This window comes from Castanea sativa, chromosome 6, assembly GCF_040712315.1.
Source record: "Castanea sativa cultivar Marrone di Chiusa Pesio chromosome 6, ASM4071231v1".
NCBI classification, from domain to species: Eukaryota; Viridiplantae; Streptophyta; class Magnoliopsida; order Fagales; family Fagaceae; genus Castanea; species Castanea sativa.
This window is the reverse complement of record NC_134018.1, coordinates 17013879-17032333: the sequence shown is the minus strand read 5'-3', so window position 1 is coordinate 17032333 and position 18455 is coordinate 17013879. Positions and strand designations below refer to the sequence as shown.

Sequence of the window (18455 nt, the reverse complement as noted above, 5' to 3'; positions counted from 1 at the left end):
TGGAATTCCGTACCTACAAACAATGTTTCTCTATACAAAACTCCTTACATTCTTTTCAGTGATTGTGGCTAGGGCTTCAGCTTCAACCCATTTGGTGAAGTAGTCGATGCCGACGACGAGGAACTTCAGCTGCCTTACTGCCATTGGGAATGGTCCCATGATATCCAACCCCCATTGGGCGAATGGCCATGGGCCGGTTATGGGGGTCAATTCTTCCGCCGGTTGCCGAATGATGTTGCTGAATCTTTGACACTTGTCGCAAGCTCTCACATAAACTTGGGCGTCATTTTACATTGTCGGCCAGTAGTACTCGGCCCGAATCAACTTATGCACCAATGACCGTGATCCAGAGTGGTTGCCGCATATCCCCTCGCGTACTTCTTTCATAACATAGCTTGTTTCTTCGGGGCCTACACATCTTAAGTATGGTCGAGAAAAGCCCCTCTTGTAAAGGACGTCCTTTATCAAGACAAACCGTGCTAACTGGACCTTCAACTTCCTTGCGGCCTCTTTCCCCTTAGGTAGCGTGCCATCTTTTAAGTTGGAGATCAAGGGGGTGGTCCAATTGTCTTTGGAACCAATTTTCTGTATGTTGACAATGTCTATTAATGGTGAGGGCTAAGTAAAAGAAAGTACCTTGTCAATGGTGATCATAGGCTCCGCAGATGCGGCTTTGGAAAGATGTTCAGCATGTTTGTTTTCTCCTCTTGGAATTTGGACTATTTTGGCTTGCAGCCCATCTATTCTCTTTTTTGTTTGCTCCCAGTACTTCTTCATTCTTTCACCTTTGCACTCGTACTCGCCGTTTACCTGGCTTGTGACGACCTGGGAGTCGCAGTGAACAACTACGTTCGCGGCCCCTACAACTTGGGCAAGGTCTAAACTTGCTATCAGGGCTTCGTACTCAGATTCATTGTTAGTTGTAGGAAAATCGAGGCGAATCATACATTTGAGCTCGTCGCCTTCCGGAGATTTAAGTACGGCCCCTACCCCTCCAGCCTTCTTGTTGGACGACCCGTCAGTGAAAATGCTCCATTGGGGATTTTTTTCCTCTTCGCCTTCCGTGCTGGTGAACTCCGCTATGAAGTCGGCAACTGCTTGTCCCTTGATGGCAATGCGGGGGCGATATTGTATGTTAAATTCGCTTAATTCTATCGACCACAATGCCATTCGTCCGGCAGCCGCAGGGCTGCCCATTGCTCGTCGCAAAGGTTTGTCAGTTAGGATGACTATCGTATGGGCTTGGAAATATGGCTTGAGTTTATGGGCCGCTGTAACCAAAGCGAAGGCAAGTTTTTCCATGGGGGGATATCTCTCTTCTACACCATGCAATGCCTTGCTCGCGTAGTACACGGGTCGTTGGACCTTGTCGTCTTCTCTGATTAAGGCCGCACTGACAGCTGCTAGGGAAATGGCCAGATAGAGGAACAGTTCTTCTCCTGGTTGTGAGGGGCTTAGTAAGGGCGGCGAAGAAAGGTAGACCTTCAAATCTTCGAACGCTTGTTGACATTCGACCGTCCATTCAAAGGATTTTTTCAATGTTCGGAAAAAAGGTAGACATCTATCTGTTGCTTTCGACACGAATCTACTAAGCGTGGCGACCCTGCAATTGAGGCTTTGTACTTCCTTCATATTTTTAGGAGGGGCCATCCCCATAATGGCCTGAATCTTGTCCGGGTTGGCCTCGATACCTCTTTGGGATACCATGTACCCTAAGAAATTTCCCGCCGTCACTCCAAAGGCACATTTGCTTGGATTGAGCTTTATGTTGTAGGAGCGAAGAGTATCAAATGTTTCCTTAAGATTCTTCAGATGAGCTTCTTCCCTTTGACTCTTGACCAGCATGTCGTCGACATATACTTGGACGTTTCTTCTAATCTGTCGTGCAAACATCTTGTTCATGAGCCTCTGATAGGTTGCGCCAGCAATTTTCAGGCCAAAGGGCATGACCTTGTAGCAAAAGAGGCCTTGGCTCGTTACGAACAAAGTCTTCTCTTAATCAGCTTCATCCATTCGGATTTGGTTATACCTGAAAAATGCATCCATGAAGCTTAGCAGCTGATGTTTGGCTGTAGAATCCACTAGGATGTCGACCCGCGGGAGGAGGTAGCTATCTTTGGGGCATGCTTTGTTTAAATCCGTGAAGTCGATGCACATCCTCCATTTCCCGTTGTTCTTTTTGACCATCACGACGTTCGCCAACCAATCGGGGTAGTACACTTCCCTGATAAATCCCGCCTCTTGCAGTTTGCGGACTTCTTCTGCTACTGCTTGATCTCTTTCTTGGGCAAAGGTTCTTTTCTTCTGTCGGACGGGCGGGAAAGATGGCGACATGTTTAACCTGTGCACCATGACTGACGGGTCAATTCCTGGCATGTCTTCTTGGCTCCATGCGAATACGTCTTTGTTTTCTTTCAAGAAGGTCGCGGGATTTTGACGTATCGCCGGGTCGGCTAGGGTGCCGATTTCGGTCGTTCGCTCCGGGTGGGCTTCGTCGAGAAGTACGTCTTCGAGTCTCTCGACGGGCTCTGTCACCATTCGACATTCCTCTATGTTCATGGCCTGAATGTGACTGTCCATCTCCATCATGGTCACGTAACATTCGCATGCGGATACCTGATTTCCTCTCAATTCTCCAATTCCATGATCAGTAGGGAATTTTATCATTAAATGGTATGTCGAGGTTAAGGCTTTCCATGAGTTAAGGGTTGGACGTTCTATGATGGCATTGTAGGCCGACGAGCAATCGACTACCAGGAATGTTACATTCCGGGTGACCTGCTGTGGGTAGTCTCCAATGGTTACCGCCAAAGTGACAACGCCAAGTGGAAGTACCCTCGCTCCTCCAAAGCCAACGAGCGGGGCGTTAGTCGGAACTAGTCGTTCCTTTCCAAATCCCATCTGTTGGAAAGCGGGATAGTAAAGGATGTCTGCTGAACTACCGCTGTCTACGAGAACTCGGTGTATGTTATAGTCTCCTGCTCGTATGGTGACGACCAAAGCGTCGTCATGGGGATGATGAAGGCGCCGGGCGTCTCCTTCTGAAAATTCAATTGAAGGATTGTCAATTCGTGACCCTTCAAGTGCGGGACTTGTCATCTGGACATTCTGAACCGTTCTGAGGTATGTCTTTCGGGCTTTCTTGGAAGACCCGGCGATCATGGTGCCTCCTACAATCATCCTTATATCTCCTACAGGTTGCCTGGGGCGATCATTGTCACGTCGAGGGACTTGATTTTGTGGCGGGTCCGTCCGCTCCTTATTGATGAACCTCTGCAGCCTTCCTCGCCTAATAAGAGCTTTTATTTGATGTTTCAAGTCGTAGCAATTAGCGGTGTCATGGCCATGATCTTGATGAAAACGGCAGTATTTGTCCCTTGGTCTCCTGTTGGGATCTCCCTTCAGTTTGCCAAGAAAGGCCAAAGTTTCCTTATCTTTAATCTGCATTAGTACCTGGTCGATGGGTGCATTTAGGGGAGTAAAGTTCGTGAATCTTCCTGTAGGCGGGTTGGGTCGTCGATCATCTCGTCGCTCTCTAGTTCTTTCCCTTTTTTGTCTTCTGTCCGGTTGTGCATCTTCCTGTCTTTCCCTTTTTCTGGGTTTGTCCTCTCGGGCTAGCAAGGCATCCTCCGCATTCATGTACTTTGTCGCCCTGTAAAATACATCGGACATAGTCTTCGGGTCGTTCTTTCATAGAGAGAACAAGAACTTACCCTTTCGTAGCCCATTTGTGAATGCTGCCACAAGTATCTTGTCATCTGCCTCGTCTATCGAGAGGGCTTCTTTGTTAAAGCAGGCTATATATGATCTTAATGTCTCGTCTTCTCGTTGCTTAATACTCAATATACATGCAGTAGACCTCTTATGCCGGTGACTTCCGATAAAGTGTGATACGAATTGTGCGCTTAATTCCTTAAAAGTGCCGATGGAATTAGGCGTCAGCCTACTATACCAATCCCTCGCAGGCCCTTTCAAAGTGGTGAGAAAATCCTTGCACATGATTTCATCCGGTACACCCTGAAGATGCATTAGGGTTCTGAAGGATTCCAAGTGATCCAATGGGTCCTTGGATCCATCGTAATTTTCCACGTGTGGCATGCGAAACTTTGGAGGAAAAGGGCATGAATTCACGAGCGCTGTGAAAGGCGAATCCGTCCTGTGGACTAGGTTGTCCAGGTCACTAGATACTCGTCCTCTAAAAGCGTTCATCATCACGTCCATACGTTCCCTCATCTCCTGCATCTCAGCAGCGATGTGGGTCGGCAAGGTGTCCAAGACGGATGGTCGGTTGGTCTCTTGTCGCTCCGGTCTAGTCGGAGCGTTGCTGCCCTCAGGTCCTTCCGCGCTCCTTCCTTCCGGACTAGCACCTTCTTGGTCTTCCTCTGGTGCACTCGGGTCTGCAGTCCTTTGTCGCAATTGTTCCTCCAAATCATGATTCTGCTTGGTGAGGCGCTCAACCGCCGCTGCAAGCGTTTGGACCTGCCTCTCTAGAGCTGTGGCGTGTGGTTCGTCGCCTTGGTTGTTGTTTGTTGCCATCGATCGAGTGAGTACCATGCAACTTTTTGTCTCAGGAATAGAGCAAGGCTGAAATACTCGAAAACATCGTTCCCACAGACGGCGCCAACTGATGATGCCGAAGAAATCACCAGTAAGCTGCGAGCTCTCTCCAGATCGAAGCAACACCTGCGAAGAAAAAATAGAAGATCGAACAGAGAGAACCGGTGTGGTGCCGGCCAAAAACCCTCCGACGATCAAGTTAGAGTTTTCTTTGAACAACCCTAGAGTGCCAGAGCTGAGATAATTGTGCGTACCTTGGCTTATGAGGGTTTCGGAGTATATATAGTGGCATGGATCCTAAATAAGCGCCTTGGTGAGGAAGTACTTTCCTTCTAGGAGAGTAATTTGTGGGTTTCGCATATCATCTAGAGCCCTTTTCCTTATAGGAATCTTCCTGACAAAGGCCGAGCGTGTAGCGCAAGAACTTTCCTTATATACACATATGTAGAGGGCAAAGCAAGTCAAGAAAGAAGGTTGGGTTATTCCTTCAGCTTTTACCTACTAAGGTTGTCAAACTACGTACGTCTCCAGAAAGGTCGTCAGCCCACGTATGTGTCCAGCAAGGTCGTCAGCCCACGTATATCTCCAGCAACGTCGTCGGCTTAGGACCTTCAGCCTTGATTCCGTCAGCTGATACTTCAGCCTAACGCCGTCACGTATGGTGCGTGGCTTCGAGCGTCAAAAGGAGATGTCCTAATGACTATAGCTGACGGGTTCTATATTCCCGTCACCCTTTGTGACGTATTAACAATCTGTAAAAAACATCACTATCACTCATTATCATGACAAATCTTTCATCATCAATATCTCATTATCTTTAATCATTTTAGCTTGTAGGCTGAGTTAAACCTTTGCTTTCATTGACAAAATATGGTTGATTTGATGCAAAAGGTGCTTCTTTGAATTTCTGTCGAATTCTTGGTTGAACCACTTGAATTCTATGCAGTAACAATTCTTTTTAAGTTTTACTTACCTTGCAGAAATTTCTGTCCTCAATAGTACTTGTGTATCAGTAGTATCTTGTAGAATTGTCAACTAAATTTGTATCATAACATTTTTTGCAGCTTGGCATCATATTTCTACATTGCACCATATGCCCAATGTATCATAGCTAGCTAGTGCTTGACTTTTTAATTAACATATTACCTATTCTTAGAATTAGATCTTGAACTGCTTTTGATTTTTGGTAAGCATAATATTAAATCAAATATCCATTTCAGTTGATCTTGTAATGTTTGTATGCATCACATTATTAAATGGGCATTTGAGTTGATAGGTCAAAAAGCTTGTGTGAAGGGGGTTTGAAACATTGAACATTTGGCTTGCTGCATATAAAAACAGAAATATGTGTCATCTAAATTTTTATTATTAAATGGTCTTTTTCATTTTGTAAGTTTCAATAAATACTATAATTTTAAAAACTTTTATTGAACCTCAAGGCTCAGGCTTGATGCAATGTGCATGTAGGAATAAGCCTTTTTGAACTCATGTTCTTTTTACACAAAAGTGTTTGGAATTTTGCTTAGCTTCTTACCCAATTCCCTTTCAAATAGAAGGTATGTTTGATAGAAGATATTGCTTTTGTTCTTATGTTGGTTCAGTTTTTCAAATAGAAGGTAAGTTTAATTGAAGATAATGCTTATGTTCTTATGTTAGTTCAGTTTCATGACCAAGTATATGGACCACTTGAAGTTTGTCAGTGTATTTGCTAAAAAAATGTAGAGCTTTTGACTTGATGGTATGGATTTTTGAGAAATTTTTCTTTGTGGATTTTTTCCCCTTCTGATGTACATAATGCATTTGATTTTTCTTTTTGTAGAAAATGAGTTGGAGCAGCCTAACCTTGGAAAAGGTCTAAAGACGGGTAGAAGTGTTGTTCAAGAAATCAAGTGCAAACTTTATGCGAAGTTCCATGCACTAATTTTTTACTCTATATTTTGGCAAAATTTTCATTTCTCCATAAGGGTAATTCCATATCTTCTAGAGTAATAGTATAAAAAATAGAAACATAGACATATATAACAAGAGTTCTATTGAAATATACACTTGATTACAAAGGTCATAATATAATGATAATTCTGCACTTGGTGTGTGTCCTACTTCTTGACTACGCATTCCCGCCATGGTTTGCAATTTTCAGTCAAAGACTCACAGCTTGATCACTTTGACTTGTCTCATGATATTCAACTTGCCCCACCCTTTCCTGGTAGGATGTCTCTTCATTATATAAGTCCTTTTGTTATCAAAACTCTAGAATCTGAAGTTTCACAACACATGAAATGCAGTCCCCTAGAATACCTGACAATTTGACAATCTTTCCCCTCAAGTAATTGATGATTCAAAATAACGCAGGAAGTATATCAAGGATTGATGAAACCTACAGGCAATATCCAAAAAATGCCAATCCTGCATATTATAAACTTCCCCATTATTTCCAACTGGTTGAACTATAATAATTAAGTAAAACAAAGAGATTGTATTTTGATGATTGCTTACAAGCCAATACCATGTTTTAAGGGGGTAAAAGAAAGAAAATAGTTAACAACAAATTGAAAGCCAAATTGAATATTCACAGTATCTTACATCTGAGTCTATGCATCCTCAAGCCAATATAATTGACCTTATCACTGACAACGCTCTAAGCTTGTAAGGTGAATTAGTGCATTCATTTCTAGGTGCTTAAAAAATCACTCATGCCTTCTTTTATATGGTCATTTTCACGTCTTTTTTGTTAACTAATGCAAAGCATATGGAGTATTTTGCAATAATTATTTCTTCACTCATCCTTTATCTTAAACTAGTTTTGCTTCTGCCGTTTATTCTAAAAAAAAAAAAAAGCTTTGCTTATGGTTTTCCTTTTTGTGTTTCTTATCCTAGTCTCAAGAAACTTGGGCGTGGTATAAAAAATATAACCCATAAATCTCATTGCTTTAAGAACAAATTCAAAAAAAAAAATCCATAAATCCCCCAAAAATCTGAAACACCCCACCAAGCTTAAAACCAAAAGCTTAAAAAAAAAACCACACACGCAACAAGAAACCATTCTATCAAAAAAAAAAAACAAAAAAAACAAAAAAAAAAAACAAATTCAGCACCAAAAAATCAATCAAAAAATAGTAGTATCATAGTTTTTTTTCCCTTCGATTTTCCAGTAACCAAACAAAGATTATCAATAAAAAAAATCAGAGAGAGAAACTTACTGGGCAGTGGTTGTTCCAGCGGAGCAGTTTGATGATGTTGGGCTATGAGATGTGGCCCCCGTGATAAAGGTGGTTTAGAACGAGGGTCATGGTTGCAGCGGCAATGGCAGGGTTGAGAAAGAGTGGAGCTTGGAGATGGGTTGGAGAAGAGAGAGATTTAGAAAAAAAATTGTTTAGATCAGGTGGGTTTACTGAGTAAAGGTCAACCATAGTTGAGTTTGAGCATTTTAGGTTTTAATTGACGTGACACTTTTTAGACCGTTGTTTTATTTTAAAGAGATCTTGTCCAAGAAATGGACACTCTCCATTTCATAGAGAAATAGAGAGGATCCGGATCCATTCTTTTGACTTCTCCTCCTCCCCTGTGCTTACCTTTTTGTTTTTATATTCTTTCCTCTTCAGCTCACTTCACACACACACACAGCCGGCCATGATTTCCTGACTTCTCTCTGTGTTTGAATTTTTGTTTTTATTTTCTTTCCTCTTCATCTCACTTCACTCACACACACACAACCGGCAGAGAGAGTTGGCCTTCGTCTATCCCTGTTTTCTACTGAGAAGAGAGAGTTTTTTTCTGATGAGAAGTGAAAGAGAGAGCAAGGACGAAAGAGAAATGGAGGACAGAGAAAAAAATTATTTTTTATTCAACCAGGTGATTCTTTTAATAGATAAAAATATTTGAAGGTGTTACGTTAAACGCTACACTGTTCTCTGCATTAAGCGAAGTACTATAGCAATTCCATTCCAAAATATAGAGATAGAGAAGCTGTTAGAGCGAGTTTTTGGTGTGTTTGCTCTCCAAAATTGGCTTTATAGCTCTGAGAACAGAAAGCAATGGACACCTTTGCTTTTGTGTTTTTGAGTTCCAGTTTATTTCTTTTCTACTTTGTGTTCTCTGATGCTGCTGACAGCATTACCCAATCCCAATCCCTCAGTGACAGTAAGGGCACAAACCTGGTCTCTAAAAATGGAGGCTTTGTCCTGGGGTTCTTCAGTACAGGAAATTCCACTAACCGTTACTTGGGAATCTGGTACAAGAATATCCTAGTTAGAACGGTTGTTTGGGTAGCAAACCAGCTTAACCCAATCATAGATTTGTCTGGCGTGTTGATGTTAAACAGTTCAGGCAGTCTTGTTCTTCTCAGCCAGAATAGGACTGTTGCTTGGTCGGCGAATCCCACAAAAGAGGCAGGGAGTCCAGTAGTTGAGCTTTTAGATTCAGGAAATCTAGTATTAAGAGAAGAGAATGAAGAAAACCCAGAAATAGTCATGAAAAACGGCTCCAAGAAGTACAGCCGGACTGCCCGTGGAATGGCATTGGCTTTAGTGGTGCACTATCGTTAAAGGCCAACCCAGTTTATAACTTCACTTTTGTCTCCAACAAGGATAAGGTATACTTCATTTACCAAATGACTAAAGATTCTGTAATCTCGAGCAGTTTTGAACCAAACTCTGTACTTGTTTGAGCGCAACATGTGGGTTGAAGCAGATAAAAATGGATCACGTACATTTCTACACCAGAAGACAAATGTGACAGTTATAATTTATGTGGTGCTTATGGTAACTGTATCATTAGTGAGTCACCTATCTGACAGTGTATAGAAGGATTTAAGCCTAAGTTAACAGAAAGATGGAACCCAGACGACTGGGCTAAGGGATGTGTACGCACTACGGAATTGAGCTGCGAGGATAAAGATAAAATTGGGTTTGTTAAATTTGTTGGGCTCAAGTTGCCAGATACCACGTATTCTTGGGTGAACGAAAGTATGAATCTTAACGAATGCAGAGTCAAATGTTTGAACAATTGTTCTTGTATGGCTTATTCGAACACTGACATTAGAGATGGAGGAAGTGCCTGCGCCATCTAGTATGGAGATTTAATTGATATTAGACAGGTTGCAGCTAACGGGCACGATGTATATATTCGAATGCCTGCTTCAAAGAAAGGTATTGGCCTATTGTCTTGGTTGCTCTTTAATTCGTATCTTGAAATGACTTTTTTCTTTTTTCTTTTTTTTTTTTTTTTTTTTTTGTTGCTGTTGTTGTCAGATATAATTGAATTTTGACAGTAAGAGATTTTACAAATTAAGCTAGTTGAAACCTACCCTACTGCATCTCTATTGCCTACTCAACCAGGAAGACATGAAACACAGGCAAAAGATAAAGGTGATAGTTGTAGTCGCCATTGCCATTGCTGTAGTTTTTGGGGTGCTCTTGATTGCCTACTGCATTTACAATAGGAAAAACTTCAGAGGTACTGTCTTTGACCCACTTTGGGAAAAATATCATGATAAATTGGTAATGTAGAAAGAGTACGTTTGCTTTTTGCGCAAAACAAACATATCACTAGTCCAGGATGTGTTTGGTTGTCTAGGTTTAAAAAAAATACAAGAAAATTTGGGATTCCTAAAATTTTTTTCTATCTTAAAAATTGGGAAATTAAAATTTTTCTTGTGTTAATTTTTTTTTTCAAATCAAATGTTGACGAGGCATTTTTTTAATGTCAATAACCACTAACACCACTTTTTTACATACCAATTTCTATTTACCACATTATTTGTTTATAAAAAAAAAAATTGTAATATAGCTTGTGACTAGCATTTTTTATATATTATCTAGCGGCATTTAATGTTCCACCTATATACTCTATGTGCCACATTTAATGTGACTAGTATCTAATGTGCCACCTATACACTTTATGTACAATTTCTATTACTAAGACAACGGTAGGGACTAATTGAGAACGAGTTAAAATTGTAGGGATTAAAATAGGATCTCCAAAACTACATAAATCTAAATGTGTACAAAAGTGTGTAGTACTAACATTATATCAAACTAACACAATTTTTAAGAGTACTAACATTATATCAAACTAACACAATTTTTAAGAGTAAAAAAGCGATGACCTTCTTTAGGGCATAAGGTGTCAACTCCTTAGCTAAAACACCCCGCTTGAGGAACAAGGATGGACCGGGGGAGGGGGGTGGGCCAAGGGGGCTTGGGTCCTTCCTGGCCTAAAGAAAAAAAAGGACAAAAAAAATCTTGGGCCCCCCTAGCCCAAAGAAAAAAAAGAAATTTTTTTTATTGGTTATATTTTTTTATTTTAGAGTTTTGCCTCTCTCTTCCAAAAACTTAGACCCCCTCCCTTTTAATTAGCCTATCCCAACTAACAACCACTCAACTCAAAAACTTAAAAAAAAAAAACAAAAATTTTAAATGAAAAAATAAAAAATTCTAGTCAGCCCAGTATTAGAGTACTAGCATTAGGTGTTTTAAACACCAAATATCAAAAACACTACTGTACAAGTCATTTCAAATGAAATATTAAAGTAGCAAAAGTAATTTTTGATTTGTGATTTTTTTTTTTTGGCAACAGTTAATGCTCTTAAGAAACAATATTACTGTGTGTGTGTATGTGTGTTTTTTTTTTTTTTTTTTTTTTTGTTTTAGTTGGTAGATGATTGCATCTTAATGTATTAAGAAACAATGATTTTGTATATTGACCCTCGTTGATAGTTTGTTAGTACTATATGAATACTTATTTGGATTTTTTCTTCTTCTTATATTTTGGCCCCCTAGCTTGAAATCCTAGGTCCGTTACTATTGAGATATGAAATAAAAGATCTAAACTTCCTGACTTATTTAAAACTACCACTAAGCTATAAAGATTAAAATCATAAAATGTAATTTAAACTGTTTCTTGTTATTATTCGAGTAGCATAGTGAAGAGAGCAAAAAGGTTTCCATCTAGTGAAGGTAAAAATGGCTTATGATCAATGTATAGTTTAGGTTGGACTAACGTGCAATCAATCCAAAATAATCAGTTGGAGTTGCCATATTCTAGTTTCTTATGTATAATGTGAAACACATCTTGCTCTTATCAGAGAAAATGCAGAACAAAGGGATGATAGACCAGAATATTGATGGCTAAAATGAAGACCTGGAGCTCCCATTCTTTAGCCTAGCTACCATAGCTATTGCTACTAACAAATTTTCAAGCAATAACAAGCTTGGTGAAGGCGGCTTTGGACTTGTATATAAGGTAACTCTTTTTTTTGAAAGGGTATATAAGGTAACTTGGATAGACCAATTCACATCATATTCAATATTAATATAATCTATTTACAAATGTGAGTTTTTAGGGTATACTAGCAGATGGACAAGAAATTGCTGTGAAAAGACTTTCACAAAATTCTAGACAAGGATTGAGTGAGTTTAAAAATGAAGTTATCTCGATAGCCAAATTACAGCACATAAATCTTGTTAGGCTTTTGGGCTATTGCATTGAAGGAGAGGAGAAAATGTTAATCTATGAATACATGCCCAATGGAAGCTTGGACTCCTTCATTTTTGGTTAGAACTTCTCAAAACTTTATAATTTTTGCCAAACTTCATGAAGATTTTTTATTGTTCTTTAAAGAAATTTCGATTTCTTGTTTCATTATTCAAGTTTAGTATTGACATAAATAAGAAACTTGACTGATCAAATGAGATCTAATACTTTAGGTTGGCCTATGCGCTTCAACATTATTTGTGGGATTGCTTGCGGGCTTCTTTATCTTCATGAAGACTCTAGATTAAGGATTATACATAGAGATCTAAAAGCAAAGTAACATTTTACTTGATAGTAAGATGAACCCAAAAATTTCTGATTTCCGCATGGCTAGGACCTTTGGTGGAGATCAAATTGAAGGAAATACAAATAGAATAGTTGGAACTTAGTAAGTATTCTTTAGGCGAAGTTAAACTTTTGGCCTCTTAAGTTTATTCTGTGAGCACAACTAGTACCTTAAGTTCAAGTGAGCGTTATTGATTCCTCAAGTTTAAAAAATGAGGGTCATTAGTTATTTTGTTAACTATAGTCAGTGTTATGGCCTATGTGGTTAATTAAAAAATGATGTGGCAGTTGGTCCAATAAAAAGCAACCACTTTAATTAAAAAACTTTAAAAGCTCCAGCTCAGCAAAAATCATAGAACGCTATTTTTCTTTCTCTATTCACTTTAGAGTCTGTGGAGTGCCATGGGCCATACCTCCTTTTGACTTGTCACCATGTTGATTCCTTCTTGCAAAGGCGAGGTATGCAATACTCTATCTCCCTAAAGTGATTTGAACCCAAAGTCAGCGCTAGCTTGAGAGTATGCAAACTTCTTTAAGAAAGAGATGGAGGAGTCACCACCTAGTTGTAGGTTAAGGAACCAAAGAATGACTCCATGAAGGTCTACCTACTAGACTAAGTTGAGAGTTAGGGTACATGATGGGAAGAGGTGGAACACCCCAAGCCTTCACAATTGTAGTTGACCGTCATATATTGTTACTAAGTTTGAGATTAAATAGAGCTCATATAATAAGCTATAGTGAATGCACACTTGTATCTAAGGGCTAGAGTTCAACAACGAGTCATGGGAGAAGCAGGCAAGCATGTGAACAAATAAAAATCAGGACATATAAAAGGTACATAAGCATGTGATCAATCATGTGAGAATATAAGTATAAGATCATGATATCATCCAAACACGTGAACACAGAGAGCAAAGAAGCACTGAAGCATGCTTCTGTATACCCAATCATGTGAATTCATAAATGTACAAAAATGTAGATATCAAACAAGAGTTGAATGTTTGTTAAGGATGAATGCTTAAGTCTTATGAAGGAAGGAAAAATTAATTGATGTGGAGCCTTCATTAAATCTTTAACGTTTTCCTTTATTTTACTTAAGTGGTCTTAATTCTTCATTGATGATCTTGCGTTCTTTAACTAACTTCCCACTTTCCTTAAACCAATTAAATCTAGATATTATACCACCGCACACCCTTGGTGCGATGGTCACTTCACAAGTATAAGTGCTTGTGGGGTGTGGGGGCAAGGGCCGGAGTTCAGGTCTCTAGGAGGGAGCTTCACACACATATATACTTAGATTAGGCTAGAGTAGAATTCTATCTTGTATCAAAAAAAAAAATCTAGATATCATAGTATTTTAAAAAAGAAGTGAGACGTTTTCTTATTATACTCTTAATTAATTCAAATTCAAATATGATTTAAGTTAAAGTTAAAAGATTAATTAAACTTTCTGTAATAAATTACCTAATTAGACTTTGATCAATTAAATTAGGATTGATTAGTATTCAGAAAGTTTCCATTCTATTTTAAGTCAAATCAATTTAATCAATTTTTTCTGCAAAGGTAATTAGTTCTCATCCCCTTACTTAAATCTTGATTGCTTCATTTGGAAAGTATTTAATTTTGAATCAATTGTTAGGCTTAATTACCTTTTCAAAATCTTAGAAGAGTTTTGAATTTAAAATAACTGTTGACTTGAAACTTTTAGGAAAGTTTTACTATTTATGCTCAATTATCATTCTTGATTGGAAAGGAAGAAATAGGAAACGAAGGGAAGAATTAAATGGCTTATTAAAAAGGCAAAGAATGTATTTTGGGTTTTATTAATTGTTTTAAAACAAAGCAGGAAATAATAGTAAGAAAGAGAAGGCAAGTAAAAAACAATTACATAGAATTAAATAAAAAATGTCAAAATCTGGGTTTTGCCTAGGCAGGCTAAACTAGACGAAATCGGCAAAAACCTAACTCTTCAGGTGTATGCACCTAGGCTTCATGCCCTTTTCCAAAAAAGTAATTGGAAGAAAAACCCTAATTTGTCAAGACCCAGTATATGCCGAGTAAGAGATGTGTATGCCCATCATTTCAGGTGTATGCCACTTTGAGCAGATTTACAATTTTATACAATTTTGTAAGAAATGAATCAAGTAGCAAATGAACCACATGTTACACCATTTGCCATAGTTGAACCTGTGAGTTTAGTTATAGAGTCATCGAGGAGACCAACCACATCCTCATTGAGATATGCTCTAACTTTGACCTCCTTACGCAATCAACAAACTCAATTCCTTCTACAACCCAAACAAGACCTTCTCACTTGGTCCAAAGAGCTCAATAGGTCTAGGAATGGGGAAGGGTCAAAGGTTGATGATGGAGAGAAGGTTGTGATTTATTCGAGATAGAGTAGGGAAAGATATGATGGATGAATGACATAGGGAAGAGATTGTTTTTTTTTTTTTTTTTAATACTTATACGGACTTGACTTGAATTTTTAATTGATTTGCCTTATTTTGGTTGGTCCAAGTATGTAAAAAGATGTCATGTCATTGTTTCGATACCTGCATAGGCAATGACAGTAACAGTAGTTAACTAAAGGACTAACAGTGCTCATTTGAAACATGAGAGACTAGTAATGCACTTTAAAACTTAAGGGACCAATTCTTATTAGAAGGTAAAATTTAGAGACCAATAGTGTAATTTAGCTAATTTTTAACATGTTCGATTATTGACAATTTTTCTAATCAAAGATTTTCATTTTTAATGGTGTTCTACAGTGGTTATATGGCACCCGAATATGCCATTAATGGCTTATTTTCAATAAAATCTGATGTCTTCAGTTTTGGAATATTATTGTTGGAGATAATATGTGGAAAGAAAAATCGGGCATCTTCCATCTAGAAGATAGTCTAAACCTTGTTGGACATGTGAGTTCTCACAAGATTTGACTATTGTTTTTAATACATATTATGATACAAACAATGAAAAGAAATTTTCAAATGTTTTAGGCATGGAAATCATGGAAAGAAGGTAGGACTTTGGAACTAATTGATACTTGCTTAAAGGACTCTTGCATCCTATCGGAGATAGAACGTTGCCTCCATATTAGTTTCTTATGTTTGCAACAGCATCGTGAGGATCGGCCTAACATGTCATTTGTGGTTATGATGTTGCATAGTGAGAGTTCACTACTAGAACCAAAAGAGCTGGGTTTCTATGTAGGAAAGAAATCACCTTCATTGAGCAAGAACCAATCATCCTCAACCAATGAAGTTACTATTACCTTGTTAGATGGTCGATAATCAAGCATCATATCAATTGCATTATATTACATATTTTATGATTAATATTTTACATTTGTACATTTCACAAATTGTACACACTTGTATTCTCTAAGAATGCAACATGAGTCTCATTTGAACTTTAAAGGCTTAAAATGACTTCTTCAATATTTAGGAGGTTTGAGACTACTTATAATCCATCTAACCAACTTTTTAAAGAAGAAAGAAGTAATTTGATTGAGGCTCCAAGTTGTCATTTAAAAATCTCTCCTTGGCTAAAATCTAGTGGTGATTGAACTTAGTGAAAAGTGGCTAAGGATTAAGAATCAACGGGGTAACTATTGGCACTAAAGCAAGCAAATTAAATTTGGTGTTTTCTTATTACCTTTTATTGTTTCTGAGTTGGGCCCTACTTATTGAAGGGGAATTTAGGCCCACATATGAGAGGGGGTGTTATACCTATGGTTAAATGATAAAATTCAACGTTTCTTAATAGTTTAAGCTTTTTGGAGTGGGTTCCAGTTAGCTCAACTAGTAAAGTCTTTGATGGTTAAATAAGAGATTTGAGGTTCAATCTCCACTTACGCCAAAAACTATTTGGTATCTTAGTCTAATGATAAAAAGTTATCATCAGAAACGGATGTCATATGTTAAATCTCTCTTAAAAAAAAGCTTTTCAAAGAATTGGTAATTTATCATAAACAAACACAGAAAATGGATACAAATGATATATTAGTTTAAACTTTCCGCATTATAAATGAATCTTTCAAGTGACAAACAATGATTATAAAAATGGGAAAATTTTTCTTTATGAAAACAAGAGAAAGAGAGGAAAAATAAAAAATTACAAACTTATTACAAGGAAAAAAGTACTTATAATAGCAACATATTTCACAGAAAGCAAAGGGTAGAGGTCATTACCTATAAAAAAGCAGAAAGCCCGGACCCGACATTCATTAGTTTTGAGTGAAGAATGAAGAGTGCCCTGCCCAACAAGCACCTACTCCTATCAAAATGAAAAGCGTGACTTTACTACACAAGCAAGAAAAGCCCTTTACTAAGAAAATAGATAGGATTTTTCTCGCTTGTTTGCATACTTTTGCGCATTAATAAAATAATTAATAGCAAAAACAAACAAACATTTTATTCACAAATACAAATAATATTGTTAGTCATTCATGCTATTCTTACTCTTTTTTGGAATTTTTTTTTAAGCTGAAATTCCTTTAAAAAAATCATTTTTTGAGGAAGCAAAACCTAAATCTTGAAAAGGAAGAAAATGAACAGATCCAAATGAAATATATATCTACCAATATATAAATAAATAAGTGACATTGGTTCTAAATTAAAAAAAAAAAAAACCAAATTATTGGCATTAGGGTATAGCAGAGCAGCAGAAACTAAAACCCAGAAACTAAATCACCAACAGCATACATCTCCCACTGCGTGAAATAGTTGTTGACCACGTGTATATTCTCGTTCATACACAGAACATACATTGCACCAGCACCTCATCGAAGTGAATCAACGCAATGGTGACCTGCATTTCTGAATTTAATGTGTTATAGACCCAAGGTGACAAGGGTGTGCACAATATGAGGATAATGTAAATGATGATGACATGCAAGGAAAATCAGGATAAGGATGGGAATGGAAGAATGGGGAATAGAAAATGGTGGACATAGAAAGGATTTAGTTTTTCTTTGTGAGTTTGGTTGGACATGAACAGGTGAAAAGATGAAAAACTTTTTTTTTGATAGAAAAGAAAATTAAACATAGAAAATAGTATTTGTATAAATTGATACACACTCCTGTTGCATAAAAAAATAAAACAATATTTTAGAAAAAAAAATTATACCTAATGTTTAGACAAAAAAGAAGAAGAAATTAACGCGAAGGGAGGAGAAGGGCATATGGTTCTTTCTTGAACTTGAAACAGAGGGAGCAAAAAGTCAAAGATGTGTAAAACTGGAAATCAATGAGCACACTTTTTCTTATATGTCTACTGTTGAATAAGATTCCCACCCGCCCTTGACAATATTGGCACTTTAGTTTATATTGGTAGTCATCAAGAAATTCCTTCATAGAGCGTAGGATGGAATGTGGAGATGAGATTTTTTTTTGCATAATGTACATTTCTCTCAGTTGTTTATAGACCTGGATCAAGTCATCAAACAACAAAAATGACAAAAATCTGGCTCCCATTTGAATGTGTGATAAGGTACATTTCCTGATCCGTCTTAATCAAAGAATATTCGTGAATTTTGCTCTATTATTTCAAATCTTAGTGCTCAGTGCTCACCATTCCTTTCCTTTGTTGACCTTTCTTTCACACCCTAGTGCAAAAGTAAGAATCAGGACAAAGTGACCAACTACAAAAAAAGCGACTTCTGTAGAAGGGAGTAATGTGGAAATTTTTGTTCACAACAAATTGCATAATTTTCAAAGAACAGCCACTTGCTTGAGTCAATGCATGACCTTTCTATGTTATAGACTTATATTCTTCGCCCATCATATCGGGTTTAACTTTAATATGTTGGCTAAGAGCTCTAAGAACAGGAAGCAATGGACATCTTTGCTTTTGTGTTTTTGAGTTCTAGTTTATTTCTTTTCTACTTTGTATTTTTGGATGCTGCCGACAGAATTACCCAATCTCAATCCCTCTAGTCATGTAGTCTACAATGAGCTCCCATTATCTATCAATACCCTTCTAGTCGTGTAGTCTGCAATGAGCAAAGTGATGACGATTGCATTGCCATGTGGGTGATGGACACTTCCAGCGTCTTCATCCGTAAAAGTAATAGC

At 37.9% G+C, this 18455-nt stretch overlaps 1 protein-coding gene and 1 pseudogene across 1 annotated transcript; one reads left to right on the top strand and one right to left on the bottom strand.

Annotated features, from left to right (window-relative positions):
* Window positions 1-288: 288 nt before the first annotated feature.
* On the bottom strand, window positions 289-3180 carry LOC142639552 (uncharacterized). Its single transcript, XM_075813712.1, has 4 exons — window positions 2755-3180; window positions 1712-1878; window positions 637-1603; window positions 289-585 (listed from the first exon to the last, which is right to left on the bottom strand). Exons 1-4 carry the CDS (start codon window positions 3178-3180, stop codon window positions 289-291), a joined length of 1857 nt encoding a protein of 618 aa, XP_075669827.1.
* A 5411-nt stretch (window positions 3181-8591) lies between these two features.
* Window positions 8592-15671, top strand: LOC142638506 (G-type lectin S-receptor-like serine/threonine-protein kinase At4g27290; annotated as a pseudogene).
* The last annotated feature ends 2784 nt before the right edge of the window (window positions 15672-18455 follow it).

Coding starts and splice junctions, on each gene's coding strand:
- LOC142639552 (XM_075813712.1), bottom strand. CDS start 3,180: ATGATTGTAGGAGGCACCATGATCGCCGGGTCTTCCAAGAAAGCCCGA. Junction 1,879..2,754: donor CCCGGAATGTAACATTCCTG/GTAGTCGATTGC, acceptor TTTGCACGACAG/ATTAGAAGAAACGTCCAAGT. Junction 1,604..1,711: donor ACGGCGGGAAATTTCTTAGG/GTACATGGTATC, acceptor CCTCAATTGCAG/GGTCGCCACGCTTAGTAGAT.